General features: G+C 39.9%; 1 protein-coding gene across 6 annotated transcripts in view; it reads right to left on the minus strand.

Moving 5' to 3' along the window:
* Positions 1 to 22337, minus strand: part of DPP8 (dipeptidyl peptidase 8) — a 70152-nt gene that overhangs the window by 25423 nt on the left and 22392 nt on the right. For all 6 annotated transcript variants that reach the window (XM_036304975.1, XM_036304945.1, XM_036304954.1 and 3 more), the window contains 7 exons: positions 20902 to 21012; positions 18271 to 18399; positions 15018 to 15079; positions 5654 to 5754; positions 4874 to 5051; positions 3870 to 4029; positions 327 to 406 (listed from right to left, as the gene is read on the minus strand). In XM_036304975.1, coding sequence (XP_036160868.1) covers positions 327 to 406; positions 3870 to 4029; positions 4874 to 5051; positions 5654 to 5754; positions 15018 to 15079; positions 18271 to 18399; positions 20902 to 21012 — 821 coding nt within the window. The remainder of the gene's footprint in view (positions 1 to 326; positions 407 to 3869; positions 4030 to 4873; positions 5052 to 5653; positions 5755 to 15017; positions 15080 to 18270; positions 18400 to 20901; positions 21013 to 22337) is intronic.

Here is a 22337-nt window from a genome sequence, read left to right on the forward strand (position 1 = left end):
ACTACCTCAGAAGCAGTAAATGTAACTTCTAATATAGAAATGACATGAGTAGTTTGTAAGACCTTTAAAGTAGTTTTCAAACTGTAGTTTAATTTACAATTTTTGCTAAGTTTGAGAAGCATGGATTAGCCCTTCCCTTATTAAGTAGCAACACAATATTTGAAAATGGTGACCTGTAATAACCAGTACACATCTAATACCAGGGCTATAAAATGGGTGAGATTTATAATTTAAATTAAGACTCAAAACATTGGGGTCATATGAAGTTGCACTACATACACATAGCAGATGTGGACCAAACATATCAGCAGAATAAAAGAACATACATTAGATCCATGCCGGCCAAGAACTTCCCATTCACCACTGGTAATTGCTATTTCTTCTTTGACAGGACACTTGAAATCACCTAAAGATAATATAGTTATAAGTCAGCACTTTATACCAGACTATATAAGCAAATGAAACAATAAAGAATAGTATTCTAAACTCTTTTTTCCAAAAAAGTATATTTAAAATGTCAAGTTATGTCTGGGATAATGAAAATGTTTTAGAACTAGTTAGAGGTGGTGGTTGCACAACACTGTGAATATACTAAATGCCAATGTTCATTTAAAAATGGTTAATTTAATGTTAGGTGAAGTTCACCCTGAAAAGAAAAGGTCAACCGTTTAAAAAATTCAAGTTATACATCTTCATAATACTCTGGAATAATGATGGAATGATCCATGCAAATAAAGTGAAAAAGCAAAATTGATTTTCATGGCAAAGCCAGAAAAGAACTCAAAAGCACCTGCATTCACAGACATTTGGTTAGACAAATGAAGTCTAATGGGTCAACAAGGCATTTCTTCTAGAAATGCAATAAACTACTTAAGGAGGAAAATTTTAATATAATTGTTCTTCACTTGCTAAAAATATATCAGGTATTACCATATTAAATGCCAACATGCCCCATTTGTCTTTATGAGATTTTGTCTTGGCAGATAAGGCTCTCTCGGTGGTTTAAGGAGATTGAAAAATGGAAACGATTTCTCTTTGCCTAGCTGCTGCTAACTATGGCTATGGAAGTGACAGCTGAGGACATAAAATAATAAGATAGTACAGGCTCTTAGCTAAGCCCACTCAAGTTAAAAAATTTTTGACTTATTTTCTTTTTCTTAGATATAAAAATTCAACCTAGTACTTTAAATTTGATGGCCAGAAAATAAACATTTAACAAATATATAACAAGTACTAATTGTTTCACATTATAACCACTTAAGGAAGAAAAAAGGAAGGAGGAAAATAAAGTGGACATCATGGAAAAGGAAGAAGAATTGGAACAAGAACGACTAAGGAAAAAAAGGAGGAAAAGGGAAAGATGAGGTAGACAAATTGAGGAACCCAGAAATAGACACGGAGAGGGAACAGGAGCTTGGTGTTCTGAGATGAGTATTAACTGAGGTAACAGCTCTTCTTTTATTTTTTCCCATTGATTTTTAGGAGTGAAAGGGATGGAATGGGGGAAGGGGAGAAAGAGAGAGAGAGAGAAATGTTGATCTGAGAGACACATTGATTGGTTGCCTCCCAGGGAATCAAACCTGCAACCCAAGTATGTGCCCTTGACCAGGAATAAAACCTGAGACATTTGGGTGTGCAGGCTGACACTCTAACCACTGACCTCACCGGCCAGAGCAACAGTTCTTCTTTTTAAGTTATCATTTTCATATTATTGAACCCAAAGAATTTTACTTAATTAACTACTATTCACAGCTCTCTGACCTGTCTTTATCACTAAATTTTCTGGAATTCCATAAGTGATTTAATTTCTCAACAATAAAGGAATTGGTAGCACAATTTCACACTAAGGGCCACATTAAACTAAGGGTCTCAGGGAAGAAACTCTGTCTTAAATATATAAGATCTTGTCTATTTTTTTAAAAAAAATTAGGCTAAGGAAAGGAATAGAATCATATGTAGTATTTACTTTGCTAGTCCTAAGATGTAGCTGTTTCCCAAATAAGAATATTTAAAAGGCCATGTTAAAAAACACACACACACACACACAAAAAACCAAGCAACCCAATTAAAAACTCTGCAAAGGATTCGAACAGACACTTCTCCAAAGAAGATATTCAATGGCCAATAAGCACATAAAAAGATGCATAATGTCACTAGTCATTAGGGAAATATAAATCAAAACCACCCTAACCGGTTTGGCTCAGTGGATAGAGCGTCAGCCTGCGGACTCAAGGGTCCCAGGTTTGATTCCGGTCAAGAGCATGTACCTTGGTTGCGGGCACAACCCCGGTAGGGAGTGTGCAGGAGGCAGCTGATCGATGTTTCTAATTCTCTATCCCTCTCCCTTCCTCTATGTAAAAAAAATCAATAAAATATATTTAAAAAATATATATATATGATATATATATATGATATATATATATATATATATCATATATATATATCATAAAGACATACCACTTCACACCCACTAGGATAGCTATTATTAAAAAAAAAAAAGTCACCCAAAACCCCAGAAAATAATCAAGTATTGGAAGGATGTGGAGAAACTGGAACACTTGTGTACTGCTAATAGGAATAGAAAACGAAGAGTAAGATGGTTCCTCAAGAAATTTTAAATAGAATTACCATAACATCTAGCAATTACACTTCTGGGTATATACCCAAAAGAATTGAAAGCAGGGTCTCAAACAGACATCTGTACACCCATGTTCATAGCAGCATTATTCACAATAGCCAAAAAGAGGAAGCAACCCAACTTCAGCTGACAATACTTAATTTCACTTTGGACCAACATAATTATATCCATCTGAAGAGCTATAATTATAAATAAACTTCAGTGTAGATGGTGACATTAAAAAATCTAGTAAAAATATCTAATAACTATAAATTACATTTAAAAATAGTTTTTTAAATCTAAAAATGACATGGGCTCAGTTTAAGTCAATTAAAAATTACAGTTAAGGCAAAAGCAGAAAGTAAAAATTAAGTAATCCCACCACCCAGAGATCATTCATTATCAACAGTTTAAGATATTTCTATCAAGAACTTTGTCCTGCCAAAGCCGGTTTGGCTCAGTGAATAGAGCGTCAGCCTGCGGACTGAAAGGTCCCAGGTTCGATTCCGGTCGAGGGCATGTACCTTGGTTGCGGGCACATCCCCAGTGGGAGATGTGCTGGAGGCAGCTGATTGATGTTTCTCTCTCATCGATGTTTCTAACTCTCTGTCTCTCTCCCTTCCTCTCTGTAAAAAAATCAATAAAAATATATTAAAAAAAAAAAAAAAAAAAAAAGAACTTTGTCCTATGAGGCACAAGCAAGATGGCTGATGCCAACTCAACTCTCTTGGAATGTAATTTTCAATTAGGGTTTGCAAGCATTAAAATAAACATACTAGCCCTGGAAGATGTTGCTCAATGGTTAGATTTGGACTGCATGATGAAAGGTCTTCAGTTCAATTCCCGGTCAAGGGCATATACTTGGATTGTGGGTTTGCTCCCCCTACCCCCTACACTCAGCATGCAGGAGGCAACCAGTCCATGTGTCTCTCTCACATCGATGTTTCTCTTTTCTTTCTCCTTCTCCCTTGCTCCCTCTCTTCCACTCTCTCTGAAAAGCAATGGAAAAAATATCCTCAGGTGAGGATTCACAACAACAAAAATAAAATAAACATACTCATAAAAACAAAGCAAAACATCTTTGTCTTACGCTGTTATACATACACATATTTGTATTTTAGTATGTGCACTGAGTTTAATGAAGCAGTATTGATGCTTATAAAGTATATAAAAGAGACAATACATTACCCCTGCCCCTCCCACCTTCTGCCCCCAACATTTTTTCTTTTTTAAGTAAAAAAGGATTTCTTACTTGGGGCAGGTAGCCCACCACTGGATCGTTTATATTTGCTCTCCTTTAAAATGGATGTAATTTTATATAAATGACGAAAACCTGTTTTGCATTCAGAGGCAAAAATAAATTCAATTTCATCTTCATGACTTTGGGGAAAAACATGAAAGATGTCATGGATCTGTAAAATGAATAGCTTAATTTAATATACAGATTAATGAAATACTATGTAAACAATTAAATTAAGCTAGAGAAAGACTTGATAAGCATATTCTGAAGTATAAGTAACTGATGGTGCTAGGGGCTATGGTATATTTACAATTACGATTTTGCCTAGGCATTTCAGATTTATCTTATTTAAGTCAAAGACTTCATGCATTGAGAAATAAATGTTTCCAAATGGAGAAAAAAATGCCAAAAGCTTTTACTTACCCACCATTTCTGTAATCCTTGAAACATAGCATGAGGCTTATTTAAGAATATAAATCTTATTACAGAAATTATGAGGAAAAATTTTTTAACATTTTTTTCATAGGAAAATATTCTAACAGTTGAAGGGAAAACAGATGTTTGTTTTAGGTGAATCTTATAAAGTTTATATTCAGCAAGAGAATGAGCTGGCTTTATTTTGTATCTTAAGTTTTCCCCACTAAATTGGAAAATGCACAATTCAACCCAAATTGGTATATTCTGGTATAATTTGCCAACAAAAAGAGAAAGTCTTTTCTACACAGAACTCTTATGGTCCTCTCGGAGGCACTGATGAGGCTGTGCTTTCAATATCTGTGTCTAGGAACAAGGGTAAACCTGCAGCCAAGAAGATGTCATTTCAATGGCATCTATTTTCTATCTACAACCATTGCATTATTCTAGAACCATCACTCCAATCTGAAATGTTAAAACTAAGTAAATAATATTCGTGGTTACTGTGAACTTAAAAATTCATCTTGATAGTCTGCTATAAAATTTCATTTGCTTTAGCTTTCTGAGAAAATATCTAACCAAGCACAGGAGAGCAGACATACATTTATCCAGATGTCTGTTGTTTCTTCATAGATAATCAGTGGTGTCACAGAATCAGGCACTGCCTCAATGAGTCTCTGTCTTTCCATGGCATCATCTTCAACTGGGATAAATAATTCAGGTGAGATCAATACTATCTGTAGGCGAGTCTGGGAGCGATCTAGCAGGATGGACCAAGCACTATTTAAACAAATAAGAGAAAAGCACCAAAAATAAAGCAAGTTCTCAGAAAATGAATATTCTCCTATTCTCTCCCCTAGCACCCATCCGTTATTTCTGTAATCATAATGAAGAAATTACTTTAGTATATGTTAAATTATCCCTTACAAATGACTAATTAAATTTCCAAAATCACAGATGGGCTTTGAAATTGTTTTCTCTCTCTAGTGTCAACAAACGCCAGCCTCATAATACTCCCGCTGTCTGCATTAGACAGATCCACATGTAATCATCTTCACATAAGGCTCTATAGATACTTATTTGAATTATACAATAAAAAAATATGCACTTACCTGTGAGCCTTAAAGTCATACTATTTTAATCACAAATAACTGAAACTACGACTGGCTAAGTAAGAGACAATTAAAATGCTATGCAACTATGTTTATAGGATTATAAATCCCAAAGTCCACTTAGGTAAAAAAAAATCTTTGTGTATAAATAACACTGCAAATTTACATATGACTACAGCTCCAATTGAAAGGCAAACATAATAGCATAGACATTTCTAAAGTTCTGGATCCTCAATTATTTGCAAATAAGTGAAAACTTAACATACGTACTATTTTCCTTCTGGAGTCCATCCAGCTCTGGCAATGTATTCAACTCCTTCAAACAGAATCTCAAAAGGCTGAATTAGTTCCTTATCTATGACATCTATAATCTATTAAAAAGGAAAAAGGGAATCTAGTTATAAAAAAAAAAGACTTAGATAATTAGCTTACTAGTCTATTTAAATCATTATCTTTAGTAGCATGATACTTTTTCAGAGCTAGGCATTTAAAAAGGCACACAGGATACAGCAAAACAAGCAATTGTGGGTTACCTCTGCTGGTGCTCTTTGCTCTTTATGCCTAAAAAAAGTCTAACCACAGAATTAGCACAGTCTATAATGGCTGCCAGAAGGGATGGGGGAAAGTTGGGGGACTGGGTGAAAATGGTGAAGGAGTTAAGAAGTATAAATTGGCCCGGCTGGCATGGCTCAGTAGTTGAGCTTCGATCTATGAACCAGGATGGAGCACATGCCTGGGTTGCGGGCTCAATCCCTAGTAGATAGTCACAAAGTAGTCACAGAGATGTAAAGTACAACATAGGAAATATAGTCAGTAATATTGTAGTAACTATGTGCAGTGCCAGATGGGTACCTGAAATTTTGGAGGAACTACTTTGTAAAATATATGACTACCTAACCACAGGCATACACCTGAAACTAATACAAAATAATATTGAATGTAAATTGTAATTGAAAAATAAAATTAAAAAAAAAATTAAAAGTCTTTTCCCATGAGTTTATACTAACAGAACCCTTTATAATAACTGGTTAAAAAGTTTTAATAACTTTAGACTCTAGTACCTATGAAAAAAATAATAGTTCCTAGTTCCCTATATTTTATTTTTATTTCTTACTAGAGGCCCAGTGCACGAGATTTTATTTCTTACTAGAGGCCCAGGGGCGGGGGGAGTCCTTCAGCATGGCCTGTGCCCTCTTGCAGTCTGGGACCCCTTGGGAGATGTCCGCCTGCCAGTTTAGACCCAATCCCTCTTGCAGTCCAGGACCACTCGCTCCTTACTGCCCGCCTGCAGCGGAGGCGGGAGAGGCTTCCACCACCGCTGCGGCACTCACCACCCGTGAGCCTGGCTTGTGGCTGAGCGATGCTCCCCCTGTGGGAGTGCACAGACCACCAGGGGGCAGCTCCTGCGTGGAGTGTTTGCCCCCTGGTGGTCAGTGCGTGTCATAGCGACTGATCGTTCCACCATTAGGTCAATCTGCATATTACCCTTTTATTATATAGGATTATTTTTTACTTTGTAACACTTTTATTAAGAGTGAACTGATATCAGTATTCCTAAACTATAAACAATGGGGAACTGAAATATCAAAGGAAACACATTAGAGATCATATATAATAGAAAAAGATCCCTTAAATTTTCCTTTTGCCATTATACATCAACATGTAATATTTAAGCATAACTAAACTCCTTATTAGGTAGATGCTTTTTTTTTTTTTAATATATTTTATTGAGTTTTTACAGAGAGGAAAGGAGAGAGATAGAGAGTTAGAAACATCGATGAGAGAGAAACATCGACCAGTTGCCTCCTGCACACTCCCTACTGGGGATGTGCCCGCAACCAAGGTACATGCCCTTGACCGGAATCGAACCTGGGACCTTTCAGTCCGCAGGCCGACGCTCTATCCACTGAGCCAAACCGGTTTCGGCAAGGTAAATGCTTTTACATATGCTTCCCTCTCTTTATTTTTCTGTGCCTTTATCTTCTGTTTGATTTTCAGCAATTCTGCCTGGATAGCTTTATCTTTGGGTGCTATCTCCTAAGGTTTCTTAAGATCAGCCAATGCTTGGTCCTATTCTCTCAATCCTTGCCATCCTTAAGCTCTATGGTACTGTGCTTTGGTATTTGATGGTTCTATTTCAAGAACCTCCAAACAACTGTCCATTGTTCCATGCCAATTTGACATCTTCAGTTTACAAGCACCAATATTCAGCATGCAGCTTAAAGCTACAGGTTGCTGCCTCGATCTATCTGCTTTCTCAATAATAGTCTTTGAACCTTCCACATATCTTAATGCTGAGGTCCAACCCCAGCTGGTCCAGGGGTTCCCCAAGGTGTGGACAGAGTCAGTGAAGAAGGAATGACATGGAGGCAGCATTCAGGTGATCATCATAGCCACGTTCTCTAGCCAGGTTCTCTAGCCAGGATCTCCAGCCAAGTTCTGGTCTGGATCTCCAGAGAGGTTCTGCTTAGGATCTCCAGCCAGGTTCTGTGTCCATGTTCTCTTGCTAGGTTCTCCAGCCAGGTTCCCCAGGTTCCCCAGCCAGGTCCCGTCACCAGATTCTGTAGCCAGGTTCTGGCTAGGTTCTCCAGCCAAGTTCTGTAGCCAGGTTCTAGTCAGGTTCTCTTGCCAATTTCTGTAGTCAGGTTCAGTCCAGGATCTTTTGCCATGTTCTCTCCAGTGAAGTTCTTCTGTCTCTAGGTTCTGTGTAGGTTCTGTGTCTAGGTTCTGTGTAGGTTCTGTCTTCTAAGTTCTGTCTCTTGCTGTCTTGTTACATCTGTATTTATACCAGTTGATTCAATCCTATCACTCTCTATTACAAAGGTTAGGGCGTTTCTTATCTCCATTCCAGGGAGTAAAGATTATGTAGCTTAAGCATGATTGTTCGTAGTTAAAGTGATTAATTACCCGCCTGGCACTTAGTTGAGGGGTTTTATTCCCTCCCTAACTTCAGGGGAAAATCCCTACCTGGGGAAACAACCTTTCTCAGAGAGGAGACCTTGGTTAAAACACATAGTGCCAAGAAGGTGAGCAAACATATTAAGAACATTATTTAAGAACATTATGCCATATATGCCAGGTCCTTTGAAACAGCAAGGATGGACTGGCTCCCGGCATCTTAACACCTTTGTATATTTTTTAATGGCCATATCCCAGTTCTGGGATTTGAAAAAAAAAAAGTATTTCCAATATTTTAAGTCTTCTGTTATTAATAATATTTTATCTATGTCTTTTAAATCTATATCTACATCCTTGAGGAAATCTGGATGACTGCCACCAGAACCATCTTTTGAGCATATTTCCCAATCACCCCCTGCCTTCAATTCTCTGCATTCTGGAGTCGCACACAAATTGGCAGGTTTATCACCTTTCACTTCTACATTTTCCAGAATTCTTGCCACACCCGTTCCTTTAATTACTTGGCCCATCCAAATAAGGAGTTGGAACCGTTGTGATAAAGAACTGAGAACCATTTGTATTGCAGTCTGCATTTTCCATGCTCAATAAACCCTCATGGTTGTGCTTATAATAAAAATTTCGGAGAAACCAAGATGGCGACATAGGTAAACACTGGAAATTGCTGCCTCCCACAACAACTTCAAAAATACAACTAAAAGACAAAATGGACATCATCCAGAACCACAGGAAGGCTGGCTGAGTGGAAATTCTCCAACTAGAAGGAAAGAGAAAAGCACACTAAGACTCAGAGGAGGTGCAGAAGTAAAGTGCAAAGGTACGGAGGCACACGCAGCAAGGGCTGGCAAGGGAGGACACAACTGTCTTTTTGAATCGGGAGGGAGTCACAAGCCCCCGACTGCTCTGAACTCCACTTCCGGGAAGTCTCTGGGGACCCAGACTCATATGAGGCGAAACTGGACTGTCTGGAAGCGGGCAGAACTTGTAACTCAAGGGCAGCTTCCTCTCAGAGGTGCTTGCAGCGATTACCGGGACACTGAGACGCGGGGCCTCTTAGGGCAGGGCTGAGGATCAGCCATAGCTGTTTGCTCCGCCCTGTTGATTCCCTGAAACCCTGCCCCATCCAAGCTGCAGCAGGCTTTTGCATATGAATGCCCTGGCCCTTTGCAATATGAAAATTACCTAACAAACTGCAGCTGGGCCAAAAAGACCCAGAACATCCAAGAGAAGGCCCAAGGCCCCACAGCAGCTTGCATTGCTTCACAGCTGGGCCTCATTTGGGCACCTCCAAACCCCAAACAAGGAAGGGGAATCTGCAGATCTCTTCCTAGCTCCTGCTGGGTAGCCTCAGCCACAGGCTAAATTAGCAACTCTTTAGATCCAAGAGCCAGTGTACCCAGTGGTCAGAGTGGGACCATCCAGATTACAACTCCTCAGATCCATAAGGGACACACTCAGAGGGCAGACTCAGTGAGCACCAAAGCCCCAGTGAAGCAAGCTTGCCCCAGAAGGGTGTCTTCAGCACAAAAGTTCTCCCACTGCAGACACAGCTGATTCTCACTGCCAATTGGCCTGGAGGTCAATTCCTCCCAGAGATACCTACAACAATCAAGGCTTAACTACAACAAGACTGTGCACAAAGCCCACAAAGGGGTGCACCAAGAGTGTCCACCTCAGGTAATTGGGGAGGCTGAGCCACTGGGCCCTATAGGACACCTAGCACACAAAGCCACTCTACCAACACAGGGAAGCATAAAAAATGCGGAGACAAAGAAACAGGTCACAAATGACAGAAATGGAGGAAAGCAAACTACTGGATATAGAGTTCAAAACCACACTTTTAAGGTTTTTCAAGAATTTTCTAGAAACCGCTGATAAATTTAGTGAGACCCTGGAGGATATGAAAAAAGACCAACTAGAAATTAAGCATACACTGACTGAAATAAAGAATAATATACAGAGATCCAACAGCAGACAAGAGGATCCCAAGAATCAAATCAAAGATTTGAAATATGAAGAAGTAAAAAATACCCAACCAGAAAAGCAAAAAGAAAAAATAATCCAAAAATATGAAGATAGTGTAAGGAGCCTCTGGGACAACTTCAAGCGTACCAACATCCAAATTATAGGGGTGCCAGAAGAAGAGAGAGAGCAAGATATTGAAAACCTATTTGAAGAAATAATGACAGAAAACTTCCCCTACCTGGTGAAAGAAATAGACTTACAAGTCCAGGATGCACAGAGAACCCCAAACAAAAGGAATCAAAAGAGGACCACACCAAGACACATCATAATTAAAATGCCAAGGGCAAAAGACAAAGAGAGAATCTTAAAAGCAGCAAGAGAAAAACAGTCAGTTACCTACAAGGGAGTACCCATATGACTGTCAGCTGATTTCTCAATAGAAACTATGCAGGCCAGAAGGGAGTGGCAAGAAATATTCAAAGTGATGAATAGCAAAAACCTACAACCAAGATTATTTTATCCAGCAAAGCTATCATTCAGAATTGAAGGTCAGATAAAGAGCTTCACAGATAAGAAAAAGCTAAAAGAGTTCATCAGCACCAAACTAGTATTATATGAAATGCTGAAAGGTATTCTTTAAGAAGAGGAAGAAGAAAAAGGTAAAGATAAAAATTATGAACAGCAAATACATATCTATCAACAAGTGAGTCTAAAAATCAAGTGAATAAAAAATCTGATGAACAGAGTAAACTGGTGAATATAATAGAACCAGGGGTATGGAAAGGGAATGGACTGACAATTCATGGGGGGAAAGGGGTGTGGGGATGCAGGAAGAGACTGGACAAAAATCGTACATCTCTGGATGAGGACAGTGGGAGGGGTAAGGGCAGAGGGTGGGGTGGGAACTGGGTGGAGGAGAGCTATGGGGGGGAAAAAGAGGAACTACTGTAATAATCTAAACAATAAAGATTGAATTAAAAAAATATAAAAATAAATAAAAATTTTCATCGTCAAACTTTTCACCATAAATACTTTCTCCACTTGTCCCATTCTGATTTTAGAAATCTCTACCCTGAATCATAAATTTATTAAAAATTTGACAGAATGGGCATCCTTTGAAATGGAGAGGTTCCCTACCGTGGGTCCAATGCTTTTTTCTTCTGTATACAATGCATGACAATTTTCTGCAGTTTTGGGTACAATATCTACAAACAATTCTAGAGCAACTAACTTGCCTCCTATGTCCACATCAAAGAAAACTTGGGGGTTACTGGTGTTGGAAGGCTTAGCCTGGGTGATGGGTGTGACATTTTAACTTGCAGATGTTTTTGGAAGCTGAAGCCCAATACTTGTTCCCTATATTTCAGCCTAAAATATTACTTTTATGATATATTAGTGAAATAGTCCTAAGCAAACTTTTCTCCTTTAAAAGTCTAGCCAATGCAATTAAAAAATGTTTTTGAAATGGGCAAAGAATCTGAATAGACAGTTCTCTAATGGCTAATAAGCAGATAAAAAGATGCACAATATCATTAGTCATCAGGAAAATGTAAATCAAAACAATAATGAGCCCAGCTGGCGTGGCTCAGTGATTGAGCATTGACCTATAAACCAGGAGGTTGCAGTTTGATTCTGAGTCAGGGCATATCCCAGGTTGCAGGCTTGATCCCTAGTGTGGGGTGTGCAGGAGGCAGCTGATATAAATGTCCTATATAATAAAAGCCTAATATGATAAGTGCTCAGTTGTCCATTCAACCAATCAAAGTGCAATATGCTAATGATATGCTAAGGCCACTCAACTCTCGCTATGATGTGCACTGACTACCAGGTGGCAGACAGTTGACCGGCTGACCAGTCACTATGATGTGCACTGACCACCAGGGGGCAGGCAGTCGACCGGTCGACCAGTCGCTATGATGTGCACCAACCACCGGGGGGCAGATGCTCCGACTGGTAGGTTAGCTTGCTGCTGGGGTCCAGTCAATTGGGACTGCACGAGATGGGCCGGACACGCCCTGGAGCCCTCCCGCATCCCTCCCTGGCCCCGATCATGCACCGGTGGGATCCCTCGGCCTGGCCTGCACACTCTTGCAATCCAGGACCCTTCAGGGGATGTTGGAAAGCCAGTTTCAGCCCGATCCCACAGGCCAGGCCGAGGAACCCCACTGGTGCAAGAATTCGTACACTGGGCCTCTAGTATCTACACTAATAAAAGACAAACATGCAAACTGACCGTACCTTTGCTATACCTTAAGCCACACCCACCAGCCAATCAGAGCGACTATATGCAAATTAACCCAACCAAGATGGCGGCCGGCAGCCACGGAGCTGGAGCAAGCAGGAGGCTTGGTTGCCCCAATGATGGAGGAAGCCAAGCTTCCCTCCCACCAGCCCTGGCTGGCTCTGAGCTCCTCTCAAGGCTACAAAGTTTCAATTATAGAAGGTAAATAAATCCCAGAATAAAAAAGAAAAAAAGGAGAGGCTGGGAGCTTCTGTCACCGGGGGGGGGGGCGCTTGGCCAGCCTGAAAACGGCCCTCAGCCCCTCACCCAGACTGGCCAGGCACCACAGTGGATCCCCCACCCTAAAGGGGGTGTGGCCAACCTGAAAACAGCCATCAGCTCCTCACCCAGGCTGGCCAGGCACCCCAGCGGGACCCCCATCCTGATCCAGGACACCCTTCAGGGGAAACCAGCTGGCCCCCACCCATGCACCAGGCCTCTATCCTATATAATAAAAGGGAATAATGCAAACTGACCCTAACAGCAGAAAAACTGGGAATGACTGGTCACTATGACACACACTGACCACCAGGGGGCAGACGCTCAATGCAGGAGCTGCCCCCTGGTGGTCAGTGTGCTCCCATAGGGGGAGCTCTGTTCAGCCACAAGCCAGGCTGACGGCTGCCAGTATAGCAGTGGTGGTGGGAGCCTCTCCCGCCTCCTCAGCAGCGCTAAATATGTCCGACTGCAGCTTAGGTCTGCTCCCCGCTGGCAAGTGGACATCCCCTGAGGGCTGCCGGGCTGCCAGAGGGATGTCTGACTGCCAGCTTGGGCCCGATCCCCCCAGGGAGCGGGCCTAAGCCAGCAGGTGGACATCCTCCAAGGGTCCCAGACTGCAAGAGGGCATAGGCCGGCTGAGGGACCCCCCCGAGTGCACAAATTTTTGTGCACCAGGCCTCTAGTATATATATATAAAAATACATATATATATATTCGGATACTATGCAGCAAAAGGTCACTGGTCAGATTCCTGGTCAGGACACTTGACCAGGTTGAGTGCTCAATCCCTGGTGGGGAGGGCAGGAGGGCATGTAGGAGGCAGCCAATCAATGTTTCTCTTTCACATCAATGTTCTATCCCTCTCCCCCTTTCCCTTCCTCTCTCTCTCTAAAAAAATAAAAATTTAAATATAAAAACAAAACAAAAAAACCCACAATGAGATACAATTTCAAACCCACTAGGATGGCTATAATAAATAAGATGAATAGCAACAAGTGCTGGTGAGGATATGGAGAACTTGGAAAAATTATACACGGCTGTTACATAGTGCAGCCACATTGGAAAACAATTTGGTAGTTCCTCAAAAGGTTAAACATAGAGTTATCCTATGACCCAACATATCTAACCAAGAAAAATAAAATCGTATGCCCACATAAAAATTTATACACACACATTCATGATAGCATTATGCATAATAGCCAAAAGGTGGAAACAACCCAAATGTCCAAATTGATGAGTAGATACATAAAATGTACTATATCCATAGAATGGAGTATTAGGTGATAAAAAGTAATAAAGTGCTGATATATGATACAAGTTGGATGGAGTTTCAAAACATGATTCTAAGTAAAATAAACCAGACTAGCTATCATGTAATTCCATTTATAAGAAATGTTCAGAATTGGCAAATCTATAGACAGAAAGTAAATTGGTAGTTGCCCAGAGCTGGGAAACATGGGCAGGTTGGGGGTGACGATTAAGGGATGTGGCATTTCTTTTTTTGGGATGATGAAAATGTTCTAAACTGACTGTGGTGATGGTTGCACAACTCTTTGAATATACTAAAAGCCATTATAAACTTTAAATGAGTAAACTGTATCGTATGTGAATCAGATCTCAATAAAGCTGTTTTAGTAAATCTTAATTAAGTCTATAATTAATCTTGGGTGCATTCAGCTTTTAAGCATTTGACTATCCAAATGAAAAGCAGCACTACAAGAGAAATGTGCGATATTTAATATACCATAAACATATATCCAACACAAAAGGTAATTCACTAGTCAATAACCAGTATTTAAATATTGATCTAGGCAGTGGTTCTCAACCTGTGGGTTGCGAACAATGAAAATACATCCTGCATATCAGATATTTACATTATATTATGATTCATAACAGTAGCAAAATTACAGTTATGAAGTAGCAATGAAAATAATTTTATGGTTAGGGGTCACCACAACATGAGGAACTGTATTAAAGGGTCGCGGCACTAGGAAGGTTGAGAATCACTGGTAGAGAATTAACAAAGACAAAGAGAATAAATTATTGGAACGGAGAGGTTGTGCACATCCCCACATTCCTATTTTGGGAACTTTCAGAAAGTTTTCAAAGTAGAAAATAAGGTCAACTTGAAATCATGATCCACAGATGTCTCTGCAAGTTCAACAAGCCCCCCAAATAAAGAAGGGTTCCTAAGATCTCTACTAGACTACTCGTCAAATGACACAAAAAATCAACTCAACATTTTATACTCACCCTTCCTTCAGTATCAATCATTATTTCTGACATCTTAAAAGTGACTTTTGGATTTGCTGTGCCTTTAGAAAAAGACATAAATGAATAGTTATGTATATCCAAAATTATTGAAATTTTGCCAGCTCAATCCTCTTTACCCTTTAGTTAAGTCAGAATATTACAGAGTTACAGCTTTACTGGATAAGAATCTGAGAACTCCATTGCAAACTCATAGCTTTGAATAAGGGTATTTAAAAAAAAAAAAAAAAAAAAAAAAAGCTGCCTGCCCTAGCTGGTTTGACTCAGTGGGTTCAACTCCAGGTGCGTGCGGGAGGCAGCCAATTGATGTGTCTCTCACACTGATGTTTCTCTCTCTGTCTCTTCTCCTCCCTTCCACTCTCTCTAAAAAGCAATGGAAAAATATCCTTGGGTGAGGATTAACAAAAAAAAAGAAAGAAAGAAAGAAAGAAAAGAAAGAAAAGAAAGAGAGAAAGAAAGAAAGAAAGAAACTGCCTGGGAGAACCAAGATGGCGGCATAGGTTAACGCCGGAGTTTGCTGCTTTGAACAACTACTTCAAAAGTGAAACCAAAAAACGGAAGGGACATCACCCAGAACCACAGGAACGCTGGCTGAGTGGAAGTCCTACAACTAGGAGGAAAGAGAAACGCATATGGACACTCAGAGGAGGCGCAGTGCTGAAATCAAATACTGAGGTGCGGAGTGGGCTGGCGGCGGAGGGCGCGGTTGGCGTTTTCAATCGGGAGGGAGTCACAGAATCTGAGCTCCAGATCCGGGCGAGTCTTTAGGGACCCAGACTCAAACGGGAGAAGCGGGACTGTCTGGCTTCGGTCAGAGCGAGTGCAGCTTTCTCTCCGAGCTTTGCAGCGGGTGCTGGGACTCAGAGAGGCAGAGTCCCTGGGGACAGGACTGAGAGCCGCCATAACTGCTCTCTCCGGCCCACCCTGTTGATCCTGTGCGACCCGCCCCGCCCAAGCCCTGCACACAGGCATTTGCCGGATAGCCTCAGGCAAAGGCTAGATTAGCACCTCCCTAGAGGACAGAAGTTCTCTCACTGCTGACACAGCTGATTCTCATAGCCACTTGGCCTGGAGGTCAAACCCTCCCTGGAATTAGCTACAACAATCAAGATTTAACTATAAGACTGCGAACAAAGACCACTAGGGGGTGCACCAAGGAAGCATAACAAAATGCGGAGACAAAGAAACAGGACAAAATTGTCAATGGAAGATATAGAGTTCAGAACCACACTTTTAAGGTCTCTCAAGAACTGTTTAGAAGCCGCCGATAAACTTAATGAGATCTACAAGAAAACTAATGAGACCCTCGATCTTATATTGGGGAACCAACTAGAAATTAAGCATACACGGACTGAAATAACGAATATTATACAGACTCCCGACAGCAGACCAGAGGAGCGCAAGAATCAAGTCAATGATTTGAAATGCGAGGAAGCAAAAAACACCCAACCGGAAAAGCAAAATGAAAAAAGAATCCAAAAATGCGAGGATAGTGTAAGGAGCCTCTGGGACAGCTTCAAGCGTACCAACATCAGAATTATAGGGGTGCCAGAAGATGAGAGAGAGCAAGATATTGAAAACCTATTTGAAGAAATAATGACAGAAAACTTCCCCCACCTGGTGAAAGAAATGGACTTACAGGTCCAAGAAGCGCGGAGAACCCCAAACAAAAGGAATCCAAAGAGGACCACACCAAGACACATCATAATTAAAATGCCAAGAGCAAAAGATAAAGAGAGAATCTTAAAAACAGCAAGAGAAAGAAACTCAGTTACCTACAAGGGAATACGCATACGACTGTCAGCTGATTTCTCAACAGAAACTTTGCAGGCCAGAAGGGAGTGGCAAGAAATATTCAAAGTGATGAATACCAAGAACCTACAACCAAGATTACTTTATCCAGCAAAGCTATCATTCAGAATTGAAGGTCAGATAAAGAACTTCACAGATAAGGAAAAGCTAAAGGAGTTCATCACCACCAAACCAGGATTATATGAAATGCTGAAAGGTATCCTTTAAGAAGAGGAAGAGGAAGAGGAAGAGGAAGAGGAAGAGGAAGAGGAAGAAAAAGGTAAAGATACAAATTATGAACAACAAATATGCATCTATCAACAAGTGAATCTAAGAATCAAGTGAATAAATAATCTGATGAGCAGAATGAACTGTTGATTATAATAGAATCAGGGACATAGAAAGGGAATGGACTGACTATTCCTGGCGGGGAAAGGGGTGTGGGAGATGCGGGAAGAGACTGGACAAAAATCGTGCACCTATGGATGAGGACAGTGGGTGGGGAGTGAGGGCAGAGGGTGGGGCGGGAACTGGGAGGAGGGGAGTTATGGGGGGAAAAAACAGAGGAACAAATGTAATAATCTGAACAATAAAGATTTAATTAAAAAAAAAAAAGAAACTGCCTGGTCTGGTAGCTCAGTTTGTTAGAGTGTTGTCCTGATAAAACAAGGTTGGGGGTTCGATCCCCAGTCAGGGCATATACAAGAATCAACCAATGAATGCATAAATAAGTGGAACAACAAATCAATGTTTCTCTCTCCCTCTCTCCCTTCTTCTGTCTCTAAAATCAATTTAAGTAATAATAAAATAAGTAAATAAATAAAAAATAAAAAAAGAGGCTGAAAAATATCAAATTAGTATGAAATAAAGGGAAATTTTGTATCATTTTGAAATGCTGTAATCAGCAAAATGGGGAAAAATTACAAATTTATTAAGAACTTAACCCCTTGCCGAAACCGGTTTGGCTCAGTGGATAGAGCGTCGGCCTGCAGACTGAAAGGTCCCAGGTTCGATTCCGGTCAAGGGCATGTACCTGGGTTGCGGGCACATCCCCAGTAGGAGATGTGCAGGAGGCAGCTGATGGATGTTTCTCTCTCATTGATGTTTCTAGCTCTCTATCTCTCTCCCTTCCTCTCTGTAAAAAATCAATAAAATATATTAAAAAAAAAAAAAAAAAAGAACTTAACCCCTTGAAAATCTTTATTTTCTAATAAAGACATCTTTTTATTCATTCCTTGAAATAACCAGTTTTGTGCCCTTCTCCACCTTGGAAAATAATTAAAATGGATCATCCTGTAATTTAAAAATCTACTTCAGTGACACTTAACCACCGATCCTTACTAAGGCTGTAAAATAACCAATGTTGACCATAACTTTGGATGATTGCAGATTTTTGTTTGGAATGTAGAAATGAGTAAATATAAATGTCAAAGGAATATAGTACCTGTTTTAGGATAACGAAATGAATCTGCCCTTCTTGTTTCCAACATAGGGGATGTAACATGAATAATTTCCACCTCAGATTCATCATTCTCTTCATACAAAATTCTAAGAATTTTGCTGCCACTGGGAGCTTAAAAGGAATTTAAATATTGAAAATTTAGAATTATTCCAGAAAGTAATCATAACTTACTATTCCCTCTAGTATTATATTTTCCAAGTGAAAAATAATTTTTATATAAAATATACTACTTATTGTGTATGAAACTATCACCCATCTTTTGCAGTAGCAAGGTGAGTTACTACTAAGCCATTTTTACTGGTTAACAATCGTTAACTCCTTTTGGAGGGCAAAAACTGAAGATAATTATTAACATGCATTCCTTATTGAAAAATGAATTATATATAATTACAATTGTAATACTTCCTATAATGAAACAAATGCTATTTAAATAGAGCCCATTGTTTTTAATGGTTTCCCTAATTCATGTCAAAATCTTGCTCTAACATAGAATTATAGCAAAACATTTTACATCTTAAAATGTAAAAATCTAAGACATGGCTTAAAAATAAGTTTTTTTCATGATCCCTTAGAGAAGTGTTCAGATGCTAGCCATAACCCATTAGTGAGTCATGAAATCTCTTAATGGCTCATAACCAGCATTTGACAAATACAACAAAAATAATATACATGAGCATGTTACACTTAAATACTGCTTCATGAAATTTATTTTCTAATCTTATACCCACAGAACATTGTACAATGTATTAGGTCAGAATGTAAAAGCAAACTTCTCACTGGGTCAGGGTCAGTCACTGCTTTAGAAAGCTGTTTCTCAGGCAGTAAAATAGTTGTAAATTCACTAAGAGAAAAAGAGAAATTTGTGCCCTTTTGTCTGACCCATTAATACACTAATTGGGGTGTCTGTTCTCACAGATTCTCTAATCAATACCAAGACCAGCTCCTAGATGAAAAACTGGCAAGGGGAATTGAATGACCTAAACCAATGAACCACAATATAATTGTTTTTTATTAGAATTCATTATGGTGGAATATAGCCTATACACTGAGTGGCCAGATTATTATGACCACCCCGTCAGTACTTCATTGGGACACCTTTTGCCTTCAATATGCAGCTATTCTTCTCGGCATTGACACGAGATGTTGAAAGGTGATGCGAGGAATCTGACACCATGCCTGATGAATAGCACTGTCAAGTTCTGTGAGATTTGATGGTTGTGGAACCAGCTGCCTGATGGCTCTTTTAACTTCGTCACCAAATGCTCAATTGGATTGCGATCTTGTGATTGTGGGGGCCACCTAAGCAAGGCAAGGTCTCCCTCATGTTCTTGAAACCACTCCTGCACAATACAAGCACTGTGGCATGACGCATTGTCTTGTTGGAAGAAGCCATCGCTATTGGGATACGCCATCAACATGATAGGATGAACTTGATCAGCCATGATACTTAAGTATGTAGTGCTATTCAGATGTTGTTCCACACGAATTAAAGGGCCCAAATCATGCCAGGAAAACATGCCCCAAACCATAACACTGCCCCCACCAGCTTGAAGGGTTCTGCTCATGCATGTGGGGTGCATGCTTTCATGCTGTTTCCGCCAAATTCTCACTTTGCCATCTGCATGATGCAACTGGAAACGTGATTCATCAGACCACATGACTTTTTTCCAATGCTCGACTGTCCAATCCTTGTGTTCCTGTGGAGACTTTTATCTTGGTAACTACAGACAGCAAAGGTGTTCAAACAGGCCTTGGCTTCCATATACCATACAATGCAGTGTACGGCTAATTTGCCTACAAACGTCAGGTGGTCATAATAATCTGGCCACACACAGTGTGTGTGTGTGTGTGTGTGTGTGTGTGTGTGTGTGTGTTGTATATCCCACATTCAAAGGCTGTTAAATCGCGTTGTTTACCCATATCTTCAGAAAAAAATCACTTCTGTCATGGTAAACAACCTGCTTCCCTATTCATAATTGTCTGGCCCTCTAGCAACTTCAGTGCAAAATTACAGCTAATTTGTCTACAAACGTCAGGTGGTCATAATAATCTGGCCACTCAGTGTATATTGCATCATATATTGATGTGTATTACACTGAACATACAAACACATCAATATGAGGGGGTAAACACTGTAGCCTTTGCATTCTCTATAATCTCTATAGAGAGATCCTAAACGGCAAAATCTTGGTATTGTGATGTACAGAAATGGAGAAGAGTATTAAACCATATTTAAGAATAATAAACAGCCCTAACCGGTTTGGCTCAGTGGATAGAGTGCAGCCTGTGGACTGAAGGGTCCCAGGTTCGATTCCGGTCAAGGGCATGTACCTGGGTTGCGGCACATCCCCAGTGGGGAGTGTGCAGGAGGCAGCTGAATCGATGTTACTCTCTCATCAATGTTTCTAACTCTCTATCCCTCTCCCTTCCTCTCTGTAAAAAATCAATAAAATATATTTTAAGAAAAAAAAAATAAACAAACAAACAAACACTAGTAGAATCCAATCTTCATCACTTCAGAATCTACTAATCAAGATTTAGAATCTGTACACTTAATTGGTAGTTGAACTTCATAATACTTTAATTGACCTATATTATTTTGAACCCCCTTACTTGTTTCAGCTTCTGGACACCACCAATAGCCAGAATATCTATCAAATTCTTCTTGAAGAACAAAGGTAGCAACTCCAGCTGATCTGGGATCCTCTTCCATGTTGGCTAGCTCTAAACAAACATAAAAGGCAAAATTATCACAGGAAATTCTCTACCTTTTCATGGGTATAAAGCAGAATGATTCAGTTTCTTTTGAAAGGCAGCAGTAGTATAGAGGTGAACTCTGGAGCCAAAGAGACTGAATTCAAATCATTTACTGTCTGACCTTGGGCAAATCACCCAATCTCATTCCACTGAAGTATTCCATTTGTCAACAGAAATAAGAATCTACCTTTTAAGGTTGTTATGAAGATCAAATGAATTAATTCACATAAAGCACTTAGAACAAAGGCTAGACCATAATTTGTGCTCCATAAACGTTATTTTCCAATTTAGCTAAAATCATGGGGAAAAAGAACACTACAAAAGATCATGTTAACTTGTAACTCTCCTATACAGAGAAGTATATTTTTAGACCGAGAATGGGTCTTACAGATCAGGTAATTCATGATTCCCCCTCCCTCCCTCCCTGCTCTTCAACCAGAGCAGCTCAGCTTTTATCTATTTTACACTTAAAGTTTCCTGTAAATAGTTAGAAGGGAACTTGTGCTTTAAAAACAAAAATCATCAAAACACAAAGCCTTAATTATGTAAGATTTCATGACATGGGGAAATGCTTACAATACCCTTGAATTTAAAAAAAGCATATTACTGAATAGCATGTATACTGTGATTCCATTTATCAAAATGTTAAACATATATGTAAAAAGGTATTGGGCCAGGCTGGCGTGGCTCAGTGGTTGAGCATCAACCTATGAACCAGGAGGTCACGGTTCAATTCCTACTCAAGGCACATGCCTGGGTTGTGGGCTCAGTCCCCAGTGTGGGGTCTTCAGGTGGCAGCCACTCGATGATTCTCTCTTATCATTGGTGTTTCTATCTCTCGCTCCCTCTCCCTTCCTCTCTGAAACGAATAAAAATATATTTTTTAAAAATGTATTGGGATGTAAACCAAAATGTGGTTTTCTCCATATAGTGAGACTATGGACAAGCTTTTAAAAAAATGCTTTATAATTTATAAAACCTTAAGTGTACTTTTTGCTTTTGAAAAATGCATACACTTGTATAACGACATCCTATCAAGACACAGAATACTTCCAATACTCCAGAGTGTTTTCTCATGCCCCTTCCCAGTCAATATCCATTCCTGCCCAGAAGGAACTGTTGATCTGATTTCTATCATCATAGGTTAGTTCTGCATATTCTAGAATACCATATTAATGAAATCATACAGGGGAGTAGAGGTGGGGGATTTACGGGAAAAAAAAACCTCATAGACATGGGCAACAGTGTGGTGATGGCAGGGGTTAAGGGAATGGGTGGAGATGGAAGAGGGC

Source organism: Myotis myotis, unplaced genomic scaffold (assembly GCF_014108235.1).
Source record: "Myotis myotis isolate mMyoMyo1 unplaced genomic scaffold, mMyoMyo1.p scaffold_m19_p_1, whole genome shotgun sequence".
NCBI lineage: Eukaryota > Metazoa > Chordata > Mammalia > Chiroptera > Vespertilionidae > Myotis > Myotis myotis.